The 16611-nt window shown below is 37.2% G+C and overlaps 1 protein-coding gene across 3 annotated transcripts in view; it reads right to left on the minus strand.

Annotated features, from left to right (window-relative positions):
- Positions 1 to 16611, minus strand: part of CHL1 (cell adhesion molecule L1 like) — a 229538-nt gene that overhangs the window by 14718 nt on the left and 198209 nt on the right. For all 3 annotated transcript variants that reach the window (XM_013973659.2, XM_005695720.3, XM_005695721.3), the window contains exons 17-23: positions 13785 to 13886; positions 13414 to 13611; positions 12022 to 12092; positions 7134 to 7356; positions 5245 to 5360; positions 4810 to 5014; positions 4543 to 4665 (exon numbers count right to left, since the gene is read on the minus strand). In XM_013973659.2, the coding sequence (XP_013829113.2) occupies positions 4543 to 4665; positions 4810 to 5014; positions 5245 to 5360; positions 7134 to 7356; positions 12022 to 12092; positions 13414 to 13611; positions 13785 to 13886 (1038 nt within the window). The remainder of the gene's footprint in view (positions 1 to 4542; positions 4666 to 4809; positions 5015 to 5244; positions 5361 to 7133; positions 7357 to 12021; positions 12093 to 13413; positions 13612 to 13784; positions 13887 to 16611) is intronic.

Consider the following 16611-nt stretch of genomic DNA (forward strand, 5'->3'; position numbering starts at 1 on the left):
GGATCTTCCCGACCCAGTGATCAAACCCGGATCTCTTGCATTGCAGGCAGATTCGCTACCATCTGAGCTAAGTACTTTTTAATCTTTTATTGTAAAAATTTGAACAGTGATTTACTGGAGTCTTCTATAGTTTCTGGTTTAATATGTGGCACTGAACAAGTATTCAGATATAAAGACTCAAGAAACTGATAACTTAATGTATTTTAAAATGTCTACTGTATACTTAGCACTATGTAAAGTGCTGTATGGAAAAATATGATTTAGATAGTGCCTTTCAAAGAACCTGCAGCATAGCAAGATCTTGCTATTTGTGCAAAAGCACGAAGTGCTATAAGACTACCAAAAGAATAATCCGAGATGAAATGGTATGTTCAAGATTGTGCAACCATTAGTGGTAAGAAAAGGGCTAGAATAAACACTTGGTCCAAGAGACCATAAAAATATATTTACTCTTTAACTTAAAAATGCCTTCATTGTAGATATAATGCAGTGAGATAAATGTAAATGAAAAATTACTAATCCAAACATAGGAAAGAAGTAAAATAATCACTCTTGGTAGATTACTTGAGAGCACTCCTGTAAATACCACCAAGTCAATTGAAAAACTACCACAATCAATGTAAGAATTCAGCAAAGTACATAGAAAACTCTCATATACACACTCAACAACTATTTAGAACATATAGCCACAGAAATAGATAAGCCATCTAAGAATATTTCAATCACTTAATAGATAGCTAAATAAGTATAGATATAAGACTAGAGATCTCTTCAAGAAAATTAGAGATACCAAGGGAACATTTCATGCCAAGGTGGGCACAATAAAGGACAGAAATGGTATGGATCTAACAGAAGCAGAAGATATTAAGAAGAGGTGGCAAGAAAACACAGAAGAAATGTACAAAAAAAGATCTTCACAACCCAGATAATCACAATGGTGTGCTCACTCACCTAGAGCCAGACATCCTGGAATGCCAAGTCAGGTGGGCCTTAGGAAGCATCACAAAGCTAGTGGAGGTGATGGAATTCCAGTTGAGCTATTTCAAATCCTAAAAGATGATGCTGTGAAAGTGATGAATTCAATATGCCAGCAAATTTGGAAAACTCAGCGGTGGCCACAGGACTGGAAAAGGTCAGTTTGCATTCCAATCAAAATGAATACCAAAGAATGCTCAAACTACCACACAATTGCACTCATCTCATATGCTAGTAACATAATGCTCAAAATTCCAAGCCAGGCTTCAACAGTATGTGAACTGTGAACCTCCAGATGTTCAAGCTGGGGTTAGAAGAGGCAGACGACCCACAGATCAAATTCCCAACATCCATTGGATCATCGAAAGAAGCAAGAGAGTTCCAGAAAAATATCTACTCTGCTTTACTGACTATGCCAAAGCCTTTGACTTTATGGACCACAGCAAACTGTGGAAAATTCTGAAAGAGATGGGAATACCAGACCACCTGACCTGCCTCTTGAGAAATCTATATGCAGGTCAGGAAGCAATAGTTAGAAATGGACATGGAACAACAAACAAATTCCAAATCAGGAAAGGAGGACGTCAAGGCTGTAAATTGTTACCCTGCTTATTTAACTTATTTGCAGAGTACATCATGAGAAACTCTGGGCTGGATGAAGCACAAGCTGGAATCAAGATTGCCAGGAGAAATATCAATAACCTCAGATATGCAGATGACACCACCCTTATAACAGAGGGTGAAAAACTAAAGAGCCTCTTGATGAAAATAAGAGACTAGAGGGAAACGTTGGCTTAAAGCTCAACATTCAGAAAACTAAGATCATGGCATATGGTCCCATCATTTCATGGGAAATAGATGGGGAAACAGTGAAAACAGCGACAGACTTTATTTTCTTGGGCTCCAAAATCACTGCAGATGAAATTAAAAGATGCCTGCTCCTTGGAAAAAAGCTATGACCAACCTAGACAGCATATTAAAAAGCAGAGACATTACTTTGCCAACAAAGGTCCATCTAGTCAAAGCTATAGTTTTGCCAGTAGTCATGTATGGATGTGAGATTTGGACTACAAAGAAAGATGAGTACCAAAGAATTGATGCTTTTGAACTCTTGTGTTGGAGAAGATGCCTAACATTCCCTTGGACTGCAAGAAGATCCAACCAGTCCATCCTAAAAGAAATCAGTCCTGAATATTCACCGGAAGGACTGATGCTGAAGCTGAAACTCCAATACTCTGGGCAACCTGATCTGAAGAACTGACTCACTGGAAAAACCCAGATGCTAGGAAAGATTGAAGGCGGAAGGAGAAGGGGACAACAGAGGATGAGATGGTTGGATGGCATCACCGACTCAATGGACATGGGTTTGAGTAAACTCTGGGAGTTGGTGATGGACAGGGAGGCCTGGCGTGCTGCAGTACATCAGGTCGCAAAGAGTTGGACTGGACTGAGCGACTGAACTGAAGTGAACTGAAGTAAATATAAAGTCGTTATCTTCCTGAAAAGTCCACATATCAAGTAGTACAGTAACCACAGCGACTTTAATATTTCAGCTTTTTCTCTATATATTCTAAACACTTGTTTTTAAAATAAGTTTAGATATTATATACAGATCAACATGAAGGTAGGAATTTATTTAATATTCAGTTTTTCTATTATTAGAATAAAGATAAGATCTATCTTTACCAAATAAAGTTGACATTGAAAAGTTCTCAAGTATTTCTTCAGTGCTTCCTACATGTTTGAAATCCGGTTTATGGAATTAAGAGACTTAAAGTCTTCCCTGCTGGTAAAGAATCTGCCTGCAATATGGGAGACTGGGGTTTGACCCCTGGGTTGGAAGATCCCATGGTGAAGGAAATAGCTACTCACTCCAGTATTCTGACCTGGAGAATTCCATGGACTATTCCAAGGGGTTGTAAAGAATCAGACATCACTGAGCAACTTTCACTTTCAAGAGCTCAGCATCTAGAGTGCCTGAGCTGGGTTTCAGTGTTTTCATAACACCTGTTTTACTGCATGACTCTTTGTAAGCGAACTCTGTATACTTCTCAGTCATAAAGTAGTGATGGTGCATACCTCATAGGCTTTCTGTTTTCATGAAAAAGGAAGGGAGAGTACTCAATTTTTACTGATCCTGCTAACTAGCCAATACTCAAAAATGCTAAACCGCTGCCTCTATTAGGGTTATGCCTGTACCTGTTTAATCATAGGTACTCAAAGCAGAACAGAAGCTAAAGCTGATACCTGACCTGAACTGCTGCAGGCCTTCAAGGGATTGATGGCAGTTCAGGGTTATGACCCAGTTGACCTATGTAAGCAGTGTAGACTGGGCTTCCATAGACTTGATGGGTCTGCTGTTTAGGAATTCATGCCTTAGTAATATTTTCCTATAAGCTCAGTCCCCTAATCTCCATGTTGAGCTGATACTTAGATTTGAAGACTGTAACAGATGGATGGTGCTATGATTAATCTAATCTAAACAACATGCTTTCATCTAAACATGTTGTTTTTAACTTAATGGCACAACAGCATATGGGGAGAGCCTGTGTGGTAGTCCAAAGACAACTCTAATTCTCTCAGTGTGACATGACTGGAGCAGTGGGCTACAGAAGCAGGATTCTATGAATACAACTATATGCAGAGTTGAGACTGGAAACATGCCTCAGAGACAGAAGAGGCAGGGTAGGGTAGAAGTCAGTGTGCTCTGAACTTCACTATATCACTGCTTTTTCTGTTTAAGTAAATTAAATTTTAAAATTATAAACTAAAAATAGAAACAAGCTATTCACCCGTTTCTCCTACCCCTCCCCAGCTTCCAAGTCTGGGGCTACCACCACCACTACCAATCTATTCTCTATCCACTATATCATTTACTAATTTTTTTCTTTGCATATTTCCTAATTCTCAAGGTATCTTATATATATATAATATCTCATATATATATATACATATATATATATATATATGAGTGTGTGCGTGCTCAATCATGTCTGACACTTTGTGATCCTGTAGACTAAAGCCCGCCATGCTCCTCTGTCCATAGGATTCTCCAGGCAACAGTACTAGAGTAGATTGCTATTTCCTTCTCCAGGAAATCTACCGAACCCAGGGATCAAACTTGTGTCTCCTACATCTCCTGCATTATCACTGATCCACTTGGGAATACCTATATACATATTAAAATGCATATTTTCTGGTATCTATTAACACTGCTTTTCTCCCCTCAAAACAAGAATTGGCAAACCTTTCTGTTTAGGACTAGACTGTAAATATTTTAGCCTTCATGGGCTATGTGATCCCTGTTGCAACTACTCAGCTCTGCCACTGTAGTAAGAAAGCTGCTATAGACAAATATAAGTTAGTGGACATGGCCATGTTGCAATTACCTTGTAAGAACAGGCAGCAGGCTCGATTTGATCTCTAAGCCAGTTTACAAAGCCCTGTGCTATAAGTAAGTATGCCAGCCTACCAACCATGAATTAGATTCTCAGCATGGAAAACCAAATACTCAACCAAAAAAAAATGAAACATTAATAGGCAAATCTAATTCAAATATGTACTCACTTATCTGGTACTGCAATAGATAGCCAGTTAAGTTTCCATTCAATTTCTTGGGTAGCCCCCAGGACAAAGTGGCAGTGTCTTTATCAACTTTGATGACTTTGAGAAAAGTTGGTTGTTCAGGTACTGGAAAACACAAAACCAACAATAGACACTCCAGTAAATTTCTTTAAAAAGCTACTAATAAGGGAGGAAATGTTTTGACCATTGGGATATTTGTTATTTTAAATTGGTATTTATAAACTAGATATTAATCCTAAACTGTCTCACCTCCTTCCGGTGTTTGAAATATAAAAGGCTCACTCTCTGGACCAGCTCCTTTGGAATTATAGGCTAAGACTGTTAAGTGAAATTCACTAAAGGCATCCAGAGAAGGAACCATTCCATAGTTTCTTTGTCCTGAAAATCTCAGAATGTTTACTTCTTTGGGATGTGTCCTTCCATCCAACAGGCTTTTTGTCTTCCACCAGTTTACCTGCAATGAGAATAGGAACCCTTAACATATCACCAACTCAATGGACATTAATGTGAAGGACAGAGAAGCCTGGTGTGCTGTAGTCCATGGGGTAGCAAAGAGTCGGACACAGCTTATGGACTGAACAACAGCGTATCACCAGTGATAGAAGATTTCTCTTCTGAAATCAATCTTACTTACAGGAAATATATTAATTTAACAATGAGAAGAAGAAAAGCTATGATAAAAACCTGATATCCTTTCAGATGTCCGTGTACTCTTTCCTTTGGAACTGTTGACCAGGTAACTTTAACTAATGTGCTGTTTATAACATCCACCCCTTGGATCACTGGAGCTGTATCAGGATCTGTTGGGCACATAAGAGGGATTAGCTTTCAAATAATCCAAACACAATTATTAGGATCCTTTTCTAAAGGTGATCCTTCACTTTTTTTTTTTTTTTTAAATCTGAGGAAAGCACTTTTCTCAAATCAGTTTCAAATGGAATGAAGAGGGTTTCTCATTACAGAAGAGTTTCAGGGCCCCAATATTAATATGTTTCTAGAGAAAAGGAGGGCCTGTACCACACTGAGAAAAGCCCCCGTCCAGATGGATATGGTATAAGCAAGGTAACTGAAAACAGTGGACAATGAAATCCTCCGTGGGCATCTTGCCTTGGAAACGTGAACTAGACTAATATTATAACTTAAATGACTTGGGAGTTTGATGAATAACATTAATTGAGCATATTAATGTTCACATTAATTGAGCATATTCTGTGTGTCAGACACTGTTCTGAGAGCCTATCCTGGATTGGCTCACATAATCCTTAGAACAGTCCCATAAAGTGATATTATCATTATTATCCCCATTCTACAGGGGAGCTAACTACAGAGAAGTAAACCAAACCCACTGCAGCCAAGACTAATGTGTTAGTTCCCAGTGAGGAGATCTGAGTAGTGAAAACAGAGAGAGAGAGTGAGAGTGAAGTCGCTCAGTCGTGTCCGACTCTTTGCAACCCCATGGGCTATAGGAGCCTACTATGCTCCTCTGTCCATAGGATTCTCCAGGCAAGAGTACTGGAGTGGGTTGCCATTTCCTTCTCCAGAGGATCTTCCTGACCCAGAGTTTGAACCCGGGTCTCCTGCATTGTAGGCAGACGCTTTACCATCTGAGCCACCAGGGAAGTCCCGGTGGGAACACAGGTAGCAGGGAAAGGAAGAGCTAGTCGTTTCACATTCCTGCCCTTCTTCTTTTCTTGGATCAAAATATTACTTTGGATACTGTAAGAACAATGAGAATAATGCCTACTATCTAGTTATTTCGGAGAAGGCAATGGCACCCCACTCCAGTACTCTTGCCTGGAAAATCCCATGGATGGAGGAGCCTGGTGGGCTGCAGTCCATGGGGTCGCTAGGAGTATCAGACACGACTGAGCAACTTCACTTTCATGCATTGGAGAAGGAAATGCCAACCCACTCCAGTGTCCTTGCCTGGAGAATCCCAGGGACGGGGGAGCCTGGTGGGCTGCCGTCTCTGGGGTTGCAGAGAGTCAGACACGACCAAAGTGACTTAGCAGCAGCAGCATCTAGTTATTTGCAATGCAGTGTCTTTCCTTTTTCCAAAAATTTGCAGCAGTTCTTATGGTATAAATATCTAATAATAAAATCATGTCATTAGTACCTCAAAATTCTGCGTGTGAGTGCTGCTATATGGAAATCTGGGTCTGCACCTCACCTTCCTTAGAAAGGCTCCAGCCCTGAGGCCAGGCTGTGGCAGCAGGCAGCTGTTAGGAGGTCCTTGACAAATAAGGACACATATGATTGGACACCTTCTAAGAGTCATGCTGCTGAACTGTGTGCACTGATGGTTCCAGGTCTTTGATGTTCATTATGGAAGTAGTTTTTTGGGGGAAACTGAATAAAATTAAACCTTTTCAATGTTCTTCCTCACCATCCCTCTGACAACTCTCCCACAGTCAGCTCTAAAGTAGAAACCATGTGTTCAATTTCTTTTTATCTCCCACTGTAAGTATAGCCTCTTTGCATGCAGTACTTGCTCAAAAATGCTCCTCGACAGTGGTGCAATCTACTTGAGATAAGCTATTCTAGAAGTGGTGGCTGTCTGGTACATCACTTACAGTCTTCTCCAGAATAGAGAATCACTGACTGTGGCTCAGGGCCAGAGCCCAGGTGATTGATGGCTTGGACCTGGACATCGTATGGTGCATAGACAGCAGGTGTCATCACCCGCAGGGTGTGGTTGGTGACTGTCTCTTCCTCCCACTCCACCGGAGCTCCCTGTGGCTTCCAGGTCACTCTGTACTCCAGTCCGGGTCCATTCTGCTCCATGGCTTTCAAAGGCTAAAACAGAAGGTTGGCGTGATCACAGATATGCTGAGTTAGGGGACAGAGAAGCCACCCTAAGTGGTACAAGAAATGTGGCAAAAAAGGGATCATTTTTGGTGAGATCTTTAATCCCCCTCTTTGGTTTGGAAATGCTTGTGAAAAGTTTTTTCATTCTGTTCATTTAAGCTTGATAGTTGCTCCTTCCCAAGTAGAAAGAATCCCACAGTTTCGACGTCTGGATTATGCCCTTGTGGTTAATTCTAACTGTTCATATATGAAAGAACTTACTAAGAATTTCCATAGAAAGTTTTAGCTTTTCTTCGCACTTTCTTCTATATTCTAATTTTTTCATTCCTAAAGAACTGCAGAAATGAAAAGGACATGGCTATAAGTTCCCTTAGAGTTAGTCGCTGTTTGCAACCCCAGGGACTGTAGCCTGCCAGGCTCCTCTGTCCATGGAGTTCTCCAGGCAAGAATACTCGAGTGGGCTGCCACTTCCTACTCCAGGATCCCTAAATATAAATGGGATTTTTTCATGGCTTTTCAGTCAAAACTCTTTCCATCTGACTCCATCTATTATCCCCCATCTTCCTTCCAAGAGAAGAGAGAGAGCAAGTAAATATTTTTGGATAATATGTATTTGTGTGCACCAGTACCCAGAAGATGTAGCTCTTCTTTATAATACAATAGTTCCCAGCTCCTTGCCCATTCTGTTTCTTTTAGGAGAAAGCGCTCCCCATCCTCCAGTTTCTTTTGCTGTACAGAAATTTTTACTGGAGGAACTTCTTGAATAGGAGATTGGTTATTTCCACTCTAGCTTTTAATTAAATACTTTAATTAAAAAACATTAATGTGATTTAAACAATCTGTTTAATATCACGAAAATGGGAATATGCATTTAAATGAATCAACTATATACAACACATAAAAATTGGATTTTAGCCATAGATTTATAAGAGTCACTTATATAACTAATAATTTTGTCTGTATATGCAAGTGATTCAATAACCATATATAATGTTTTTATAGAATTTGCAATACTTCTTGACTCAGATTAATTTATAAGTACTTAATAGAGGGATTGGATGGAATAAAGTTAAAAGAACAGTAGTATATCAGCACAATAATTTCAAGTCTGGTGCTTATTCTAGGGTTAATAGTTAAATTCTCTAAAAGGAAAAGATGTGAAATCAAAAGCTTTCTAAGATTTTCACAGTCACTGTTTATATTTTGCTTTCAAACTTTTGCTCCAAGATATTTCCTACTCTCATATAGATAAACTTACCAGAGGCTGTCACATTGCCCAGATAAGTCAGGCCACAAGCTTTTAGTTCCAGTTCTACAATCTGGAATTACAATTACCTTCAGTCCCAACTGACAATAAATATGTACAAATACTATTATTCAGTTTATGCATGCTTTGCTTCAAGAAAAATAGTTGCATTTGATAAAGCTCTCTGAAAAATTTTAAACTGTGCCACCCTGGTAACACTGTTAAGAAAAAAATCTTACCTAAATTGCCAGCCTCCTTTGGTGCCTAGACTCCCAAAGAAACTGCAGGAATACTTCATATTTGGCTTTCAGACAGTGGACAACAAAACCTCAACAAATTCACAAATATATCCCAAACAAAGATAACAAATCATAGTAACCAGGGATGTGGGGTGGGGAGTGGGGGAAGATCACCAGCATTCCTTCCCCTCATGAAGCTGCTCATAAGAAAGGCGTCTCTATAAGAGGTTCTTAATTTGATGTCTAGGCATCTCTAGATGGGGTCTGTGGATGCCCTTCAAAGGATCTGAAAACCCATGGAACTGCTAGTAACACATTCTATGTATAATTTTGTAGAACAAAACTGTACTTCTATTGTATTTTCAAAGAGATCTATGAACAAAGCAAGTTATACTGACTAGAAACTGCATAGATTTTTTTGTACTGCCTAAGTTCATTTTAAGGCTCGTGGTTTTCTGATTACAATTGTAGTAGAAACAATAAGTCCTACATCTTTTAGAGGGCTTAAACCACTTGGCTGTGATCATATAACCAGGTAACTGGAGAAGTTGCTATTTCCCAAACATTAATGAAATGGGTTTTTGTTTGTTTTGATCATTTTCTGGAATCTGTGAGATTAGATATTTGCTATTTTATTGACGTTCAAATGCAACATAAATACATTTATACTTAAGAATAAAGTATAAACTCATCATTATCTTAGACGATAATGTTAGCTAAAAAGAGTAGTTTTATCATTAAGTTAAAATTTAATGTCACTTTAAAAAAAAGTGAGTCCTTAATATTTACTGTGCCAAATTTATAAAGATAATGTATATACAATAGAACATGAGTTAAATAAGATAACTGAAATCCATTTTGACTGTAAAATAAGGTTCACTTATCAATGAGTAAATGCACATTCACTAATAAGTCACAAGTAAGAGTCTGTATATTATTTTTCTCCATTGACTGTTTCATAATGATATTATTTTATTTCTCCTGTATTTGCCTATTGTCTGTCCCTCCAACTAGATTATACATTCAGGAAAACAAAGACTATTTTTGACTGCCATATATAAACCAAGGACCTCATAATACTTTTATTCATAGTTAATGCTAAAAAGAAAACATAAACCAAAAGAGAATTAGGGACAACCAGTCTGTTCCTATTTAATCCTTTTGTGAAAGATCAATGTTTTCTTCCTTTTTTTTTTTTTTTTAAGACAAATTGCTCCTCTCTGATCATTATCTTGTAAATAGGAATCATTTTGTAAGTCAATCTTCGGAGGGGATCTGGTACTCAATTTATACTGTGTGCTTGTCAACTTGGGGAAATAGCTGGCATTTAACTCCAGTTTATAAGATAATTCATGCAAAAGAATAACTGATGAGTAAATGTTCTTAAACTTCACTGGTCATGCTTATAGTTATTAGGCCTCTGACATTTCAAAATGACATGAAACACAATGGAATATATTATGAAGGTAATTGTCAGCTTAGTTCCAAATCTCTATTTCCTTCCTCTGGTCAGTTAATTACTAAATTACATGTCATTTACTTTTCAAAGACAAACTGTAAACACTTTCATAGTTTAATCCCAGTCTTCCAAGAAGAGAGCACTGGTAATTAGTCTTGTGTGTCTTTGGGGGTGGGGACAGAGTGATTTATGAACAGGATGATCAGTAGGAAGGACTGCAGATCCCAGCTCTCTCTTCATTACTGAGTCAGGGCATGCATCTGGGTACGATCACAAAGCTGTAGCCCCAGCTTCTCTGAATGTAATGCTGACAGCATGGAGCTACTATAGGCCTCCCAGAGGAGTCGTGACAATTAATGAACTAACGTTAGTGGAAAATGGTGCACTTCTCTGAGGAAGTGACCTGATAATTATACACTATTATTGTCATCTAATCCAGTTATATCATCTATCTAATAGAAATTTCTATGGAATTTAAAAGACAATAGATACTCTAAAAGGATAAGATCCTAACATAATTTCAAATGTGGTAGCAGCTATTTGTGGCCATATGTTCAAGAAAATAATACTATTTTTTACTATATTTAACTTCTGTATATTGCCAATTATTTTTCAAATTTTAAGTCTGCAAAGCTTACTCTCACTGAAATGGGAATAAAGGGTTAGTTTTACATAAAAATATTGACTACATATTTTGTAGGTATGGTCAAGGTTATCATACAAGACCAATCCATGATGAAGAAAAAAGGAAATCAAACTTTGTACCTTCTAAAATTCTTCCAAAAATCACATGTGGAATAAGTTGTGGAAATAAGTTAATATATTCCAGCATACATTAAAAAATGCTTGTAAAATTCAGTGACTTCAGTATCAGAAATCTGTTATTAAGTAGAATCGCTAAATGGTAACCTACTTTCAAGTAAGTTAAAATACTTGTTCATGAAACATGTCAAAATAGAGGAGTGTAACATCTTCCACTGTTACAGAAGAAATTTAGAAATGGCATTAAAACAAATTAAAGTCATCCGAGCAGATACAAACTTTTGTGCAAAATTCAAACAGGAAAGTCTATTTTAGTAACTTTTAATATTATATACATATATATATGAGAAAATGAGTAAGTTCAAAGATATTCATGTGGAAATCCTAGTTTTGTTGATTTCTAATTGTATAGTGACGGGCCAGTCTATCCGTGGACCCGTTTCTGTATCTAGGATACAGTATTAATGATGCTCTCTTGACAACATTGGTCTCAGAATTTGATATGAGTACACAGAATGCCTAATAGTGCTTAGTAAGCGGTGACTGTTCCTTAGGGGGTCATACTTTTGATATGCTTAATCTTTATCGGCCATGCACCAAAAGACAGTGAAAGATTATCAGTAGGTTTGTTTGTTTGTTTGTTTGAATGGGAGAGGATTAAGAATATTGCTAATAAAAATATTAGGAATCATAAACTTTGGGGGATCGATTATAATGAAATCAGCCTGTAAAAACTTTCTTAAATTATCCACCACAGTTAAACTCTATTTTACAACACTCTAATCACAATGACTTTTTAAAACATATAAATAAAATATATTTATAAAAAATATAAATAGTTTTCATCTGTTCTTAAAAGATATTGTTCTATCATTATACTTAGGATGTGGACCTAAAAAAAGTAAAAAGAACGCAAAGGTAATAAGCAAAACATAAAGAATCCTCACCTCCCATTTGATAATCATTTCCTTGGGTTGAGAAGCTTGAACTCTTATGTTTTGTGGATTCTTGTCTGGAGCTGAAAAATTATAAATATGAAAATTACTTTTCCCCATTGTATGATCTATAGATATATCATCCCTCTGCCCATAAAAAACATTTTTACATAACTTTGATTATATGTATTTATATCTGGCCCAGTTTGTAAAAAGATTCACAGCACTTTTATATAATGATTTTAGAATGTATATATTTCACATATTATATTTATACATATTATGAAATGATCACCACAATAGTTAACACATCTCACCTCACATAAAGCATATTTTACATATATATATAAGGAGTAAAATCATGTTCATGGATTGATATAATTATTAGTCATTGGAGAATAGAAGGTTTACTTTACCCATCTTCATTTTAAACCTGCTCTTAAAATTCTAAACACACTATTTAAATATACATTTTAGTTTTAAATCTGCTTTTTCTTTTCGAATTATTGTTAGAAATGTGATATGAATGTTTGCCTCTACATGAATAAAATTAAAGGTCATATATTAATATCAACAGCTGAGTTTTAGGGGCATCAAATGGGAAACAGCAGGTAATGCCCCCGTGAAATATATTTGGATGAATCTATTTTATAAGAAGGGTTAAGTATGCAGTTTAGTGCCAAGATGAACTTATACTAAAATCATACAAGTACCTGATTATTATCTCTGCTTATATTTTCTCAATCCCCAAAGGGAATTATATCCTAGCATTTTTATTTCAGACAGGGAAAAAATACCATGCTATGACCACATTGTTAATCATTTCCAATTCAGTAATACAAATTTTAGCACTATCAATATTTTGCTTTATTGATTTATAACATTATATAAGGCTCACGTTTACAGTATTATATTTTGAATTCTGTATATTCTACAGCATGTTGGTTCTTGAGATTTTAGGTAAATATTAGATATCTATTTCACTATTGAGACATAAAAAATACACTAAATGCATAAAATGGCGTTACATGCAGTAAAAATTGAATGCACTATCTATAACATGTCAAGAGTTTTACTTCAGAAAGTTGAAATGAGGAGAAAAATAAAGAGAAAGTTGACTTTAATATACACTGAACTTTAGTTTACAACTTATTTATAGTATCTGATTTTAACATAATACTCAGCTATCAGAAATTGTTCAGAATAATGCTTTTTCACGTTCCTCAAACATTTATATACAACTTACAAGATTGATGTCCTTTGACTATTTTCTGTGTTGTTAGTTCTCTACTGGAGGAAATCTAAAATCCTACACCATGCCATCAATCCTGTTTTTAAAAAGATATTCAAGGATGCGGCAAACTAAAATATTTTGTTAGAAACTTGAGGTGTGAGCGTCCATACCTGCTGGGGGTGTTTCATGATGGCCTGATGGGTGGCTAGGCTGGCTTCTCCCAACTTCATTCATGGCTATGACCCTGAACTGGTATCTCACGTATGGAGCCAAAGACAGCACGGCTGTTGTTTCCTTTCCTTGGACTCGAGTCAGTTCTTCCCACCTTCCAGGCTCCTCTTTGTTTCCTTCAAATTCTACAATATACTCTGGCAGTGGGAACACAGAAACACACATTAGAAAAGACTGAGAATGTTCAAGTTATAATAAGGTTTATATATAATATTAAATGTTTTAAAGGATGTTTTATGGATAATCCACTCATGCACTGATGGCTTTAATATTAACTCTGGCGAGCACAGCTACGCCAAGTCTTCCCTACCGCTGATATTGCTATTGTGGTCATCTCCAGCCTCCCATGTCAGTCGAACACTTCTGTTCTGTCTTTCGGACAAGTGAAGGTTTTCTGGTGGATCCGGAACATCTGATTAATAATGAAAAATAAAGGTAAGGAAAAGGCAGATCAGTGCCTTGTCAATCCCACTTCCTCACTCAAGCACACTGCAATCCTCTGCTTCCCCTCCATGCCCCTGCCTCCACTCCGACCCGCCAAATCTCACCTGACCTTCTGGCTCTATTTCAAATGCAGGTTCATCCACATCTGTTCCCGACTGTAAGTATTACCTCCCTTTACTATGACTAATACAGCTCATACACCTATTTATATGCTTGGTTCATCTCTTGTATGGGACTAAACAGATCTTCCAGAGTAGTAACCATACTTTATTCATCTTTACATCCCCAGAGCCTTGCACATAAATGTTTTGTGACTAAGTAAACACTGTATTATCACTTAAATCATGCATGTAATTATCATATAAGAATCATAAACTTAGGTCCTATAAGTACAGGAAAATAAGAACATGAATGTAGGCTTTCTTTTCAACATGCTTTGGAGTTTTCATTTATAACAATGAATTATCAGCATATCATACCTGGAGTTCTAAAGAAGAGTAGGAAAGGGATTTATATTGGAAGAAGATATTGAGCTGATAAATGTTGTGACAGACTAGAAACCTGAGTAGGCAATGACAAATTTTAAGTGTGTTAAAGACACGGAAATTTCTGGTACTTTAAACATAAAAGGAACAGTAAAAGAAAAAAAATAGTGTATCACTAATGATCCTGACTTCTAAAATTTGGTTTGACTTCTCTCGTAAATTCAAGAACAGATTTTTTTTCAGAGGAGACAATCAAAGTCATATCTAATGACAACTTCTTAGGCGAGCTTTCTTCTCCAAGTGGGAAAAAATATCCATTATCCCTGTATTTAACAACTGTTGGGAATTTATACTGACAAATATTGTTTTTTCACTTCAGGAGACAGCATGTTTATTTTTAAAATGTGGTCAGTGACTACGTTCACACTGTAGAATCCTAAATGATAATTTACTGTAGAGCCCTAAATAAGAATTTATTTCCTCCACAGGCTTGAGGATATCTGAACTCAGAGAATTTAAGCTTGTCTTCAGCACTTACTAAGTCTACTATTTCTCAAATTTCTTGAAACAACCAGTGCAGTCTGTTTTATCTGATATTAAAATCTGCTCTTTCTGAGAATCACATAGAACTACGATAGATGGACTGCAATTGAGACCTAAAAAAATGTTGCTCTTAAAGGATGCTTCTGGCAGGGCTTTTGAAAGTAACTTCTGATTGAAAAGGGTCAACCATATGCTTTAAAAAATGACTTTCCAGCAGAAAAAGTCTTTTAGAAACTATACATGGATTTGACATTTGTTACTGTCAGTTATGAGGATATGCTTCTTAAAATCAGAGACTGACCTGAAAAAAGAGGGTATAAACTCCAAGAAGTGGTAAGAGGATGCCCCCTATCTCATTAATTATTCATTATTTTATTTTCATTCTAAAAACTATCTGGCAATTGCTTCATCAATAAATAGTACATATACTCATAGTCACTATTTAAAATTATCAAACTTTAATAGTTCAAGAAGATGGGAGCCTAATTACAAGACTGACATATCAAATTCCACAAGAAAATTTACGTAGCATGTATCAGGTGGTAGGGACGCCAGTCTCTTTGCCATTGCTCAAAATACTTGAGGGCAAAGCCCATGGATCCTGACATTGACATTTAAAATTGTACCTGGGACAAACTCCAGTCTACCTGAATTTTAACCATTTTATCCGGTGAATCACTTACTGGAATGATTACTAAGGACTGAAACTTTCTGCTTTTAGTTCCCTGAAGTAGCTGAAATACATCTCCTAAAAGGTCTTTCGAACCAAGTCCATACCACCTATCATCTGATAGGTAAAAACTGAACATTGTGGGGGATTTTTAGGTGGTCATTTGTTTCACTTGAAACATGATAGTCATTTATCTCACTTGAAATAAAGTGGTCATTGGCTTCACTAGTAAAGATCTAGCCTCTTTAACTCATTTTCCACCAGCTGACCTCAAGAGGGACTGAATTCTTTCCTCTCGTTCTGTACCCAGGGGAGGCAACCTCCCTGTGAATCCCAGTGACCACAGTGCTAAGGATACAAATGCCTGTTAATAGTAAGGATTTATCTAGACACATGGTCAAGGCATTTAAGATACTTCCGTGGTGGCTGAAGACACTAAAAAAACCTGCCTGCAATGCAGGAGACATGGGTTTGATCCCTGGGTCGGGAAGATCCCCTGGAGAAGGGAATGGCAACCCACTTCAGTATTCTTGCCTGGAAAATTCCATGGACAGAGGATCCTGGCAGGCTACAGTCTATGGGGTCGCAAAGCATTGGACATGATGAGCGATTAACACTTTCTCACACCAAACCACTTTTAAGGACTGTCAGCAAGCTAAAGCAAAAACTAAGTGCTAGCCACTGAAACACAGTAATAAGATAAAATTAAAAGACGCTCATTCCTTGGAAGGAAAGTTATGACCAACCTAGATAGCATGTTGAAAAGCAGAGACATTACTTTGCCAACAAAGGTCCGTCTAGTCAAGGCTATGGTTTTTCCAGTCATCATGTATGGATGTGAGAGTTGGACTGTGAAGAAGGCTGAGTACCGAAGAATTGATGCTTTTGAACTGTGGTGTTGGAGAAGACTCTTGAGAGTCCCTTGGACTGCAAGGAGATCCAACCAGTCCATTCAGAAGGAGATCAGCCCTGGGATTTCTTTGGAAGGAATGATG

The sequence above is a fragment of the Capra hircus genome, chromosome 22 (genome assembly GCF_001704415.2).
Source record: "Capra hircus breed San Clemente chromosome 22, ASM170441v1, whole genome shotgun sequence".
Lineage (NCBI taxonomy): Eukaryota > Metazoa > Chordata > Mammalia > Artiodactyla > Bovidae > Capra > Capra hircus.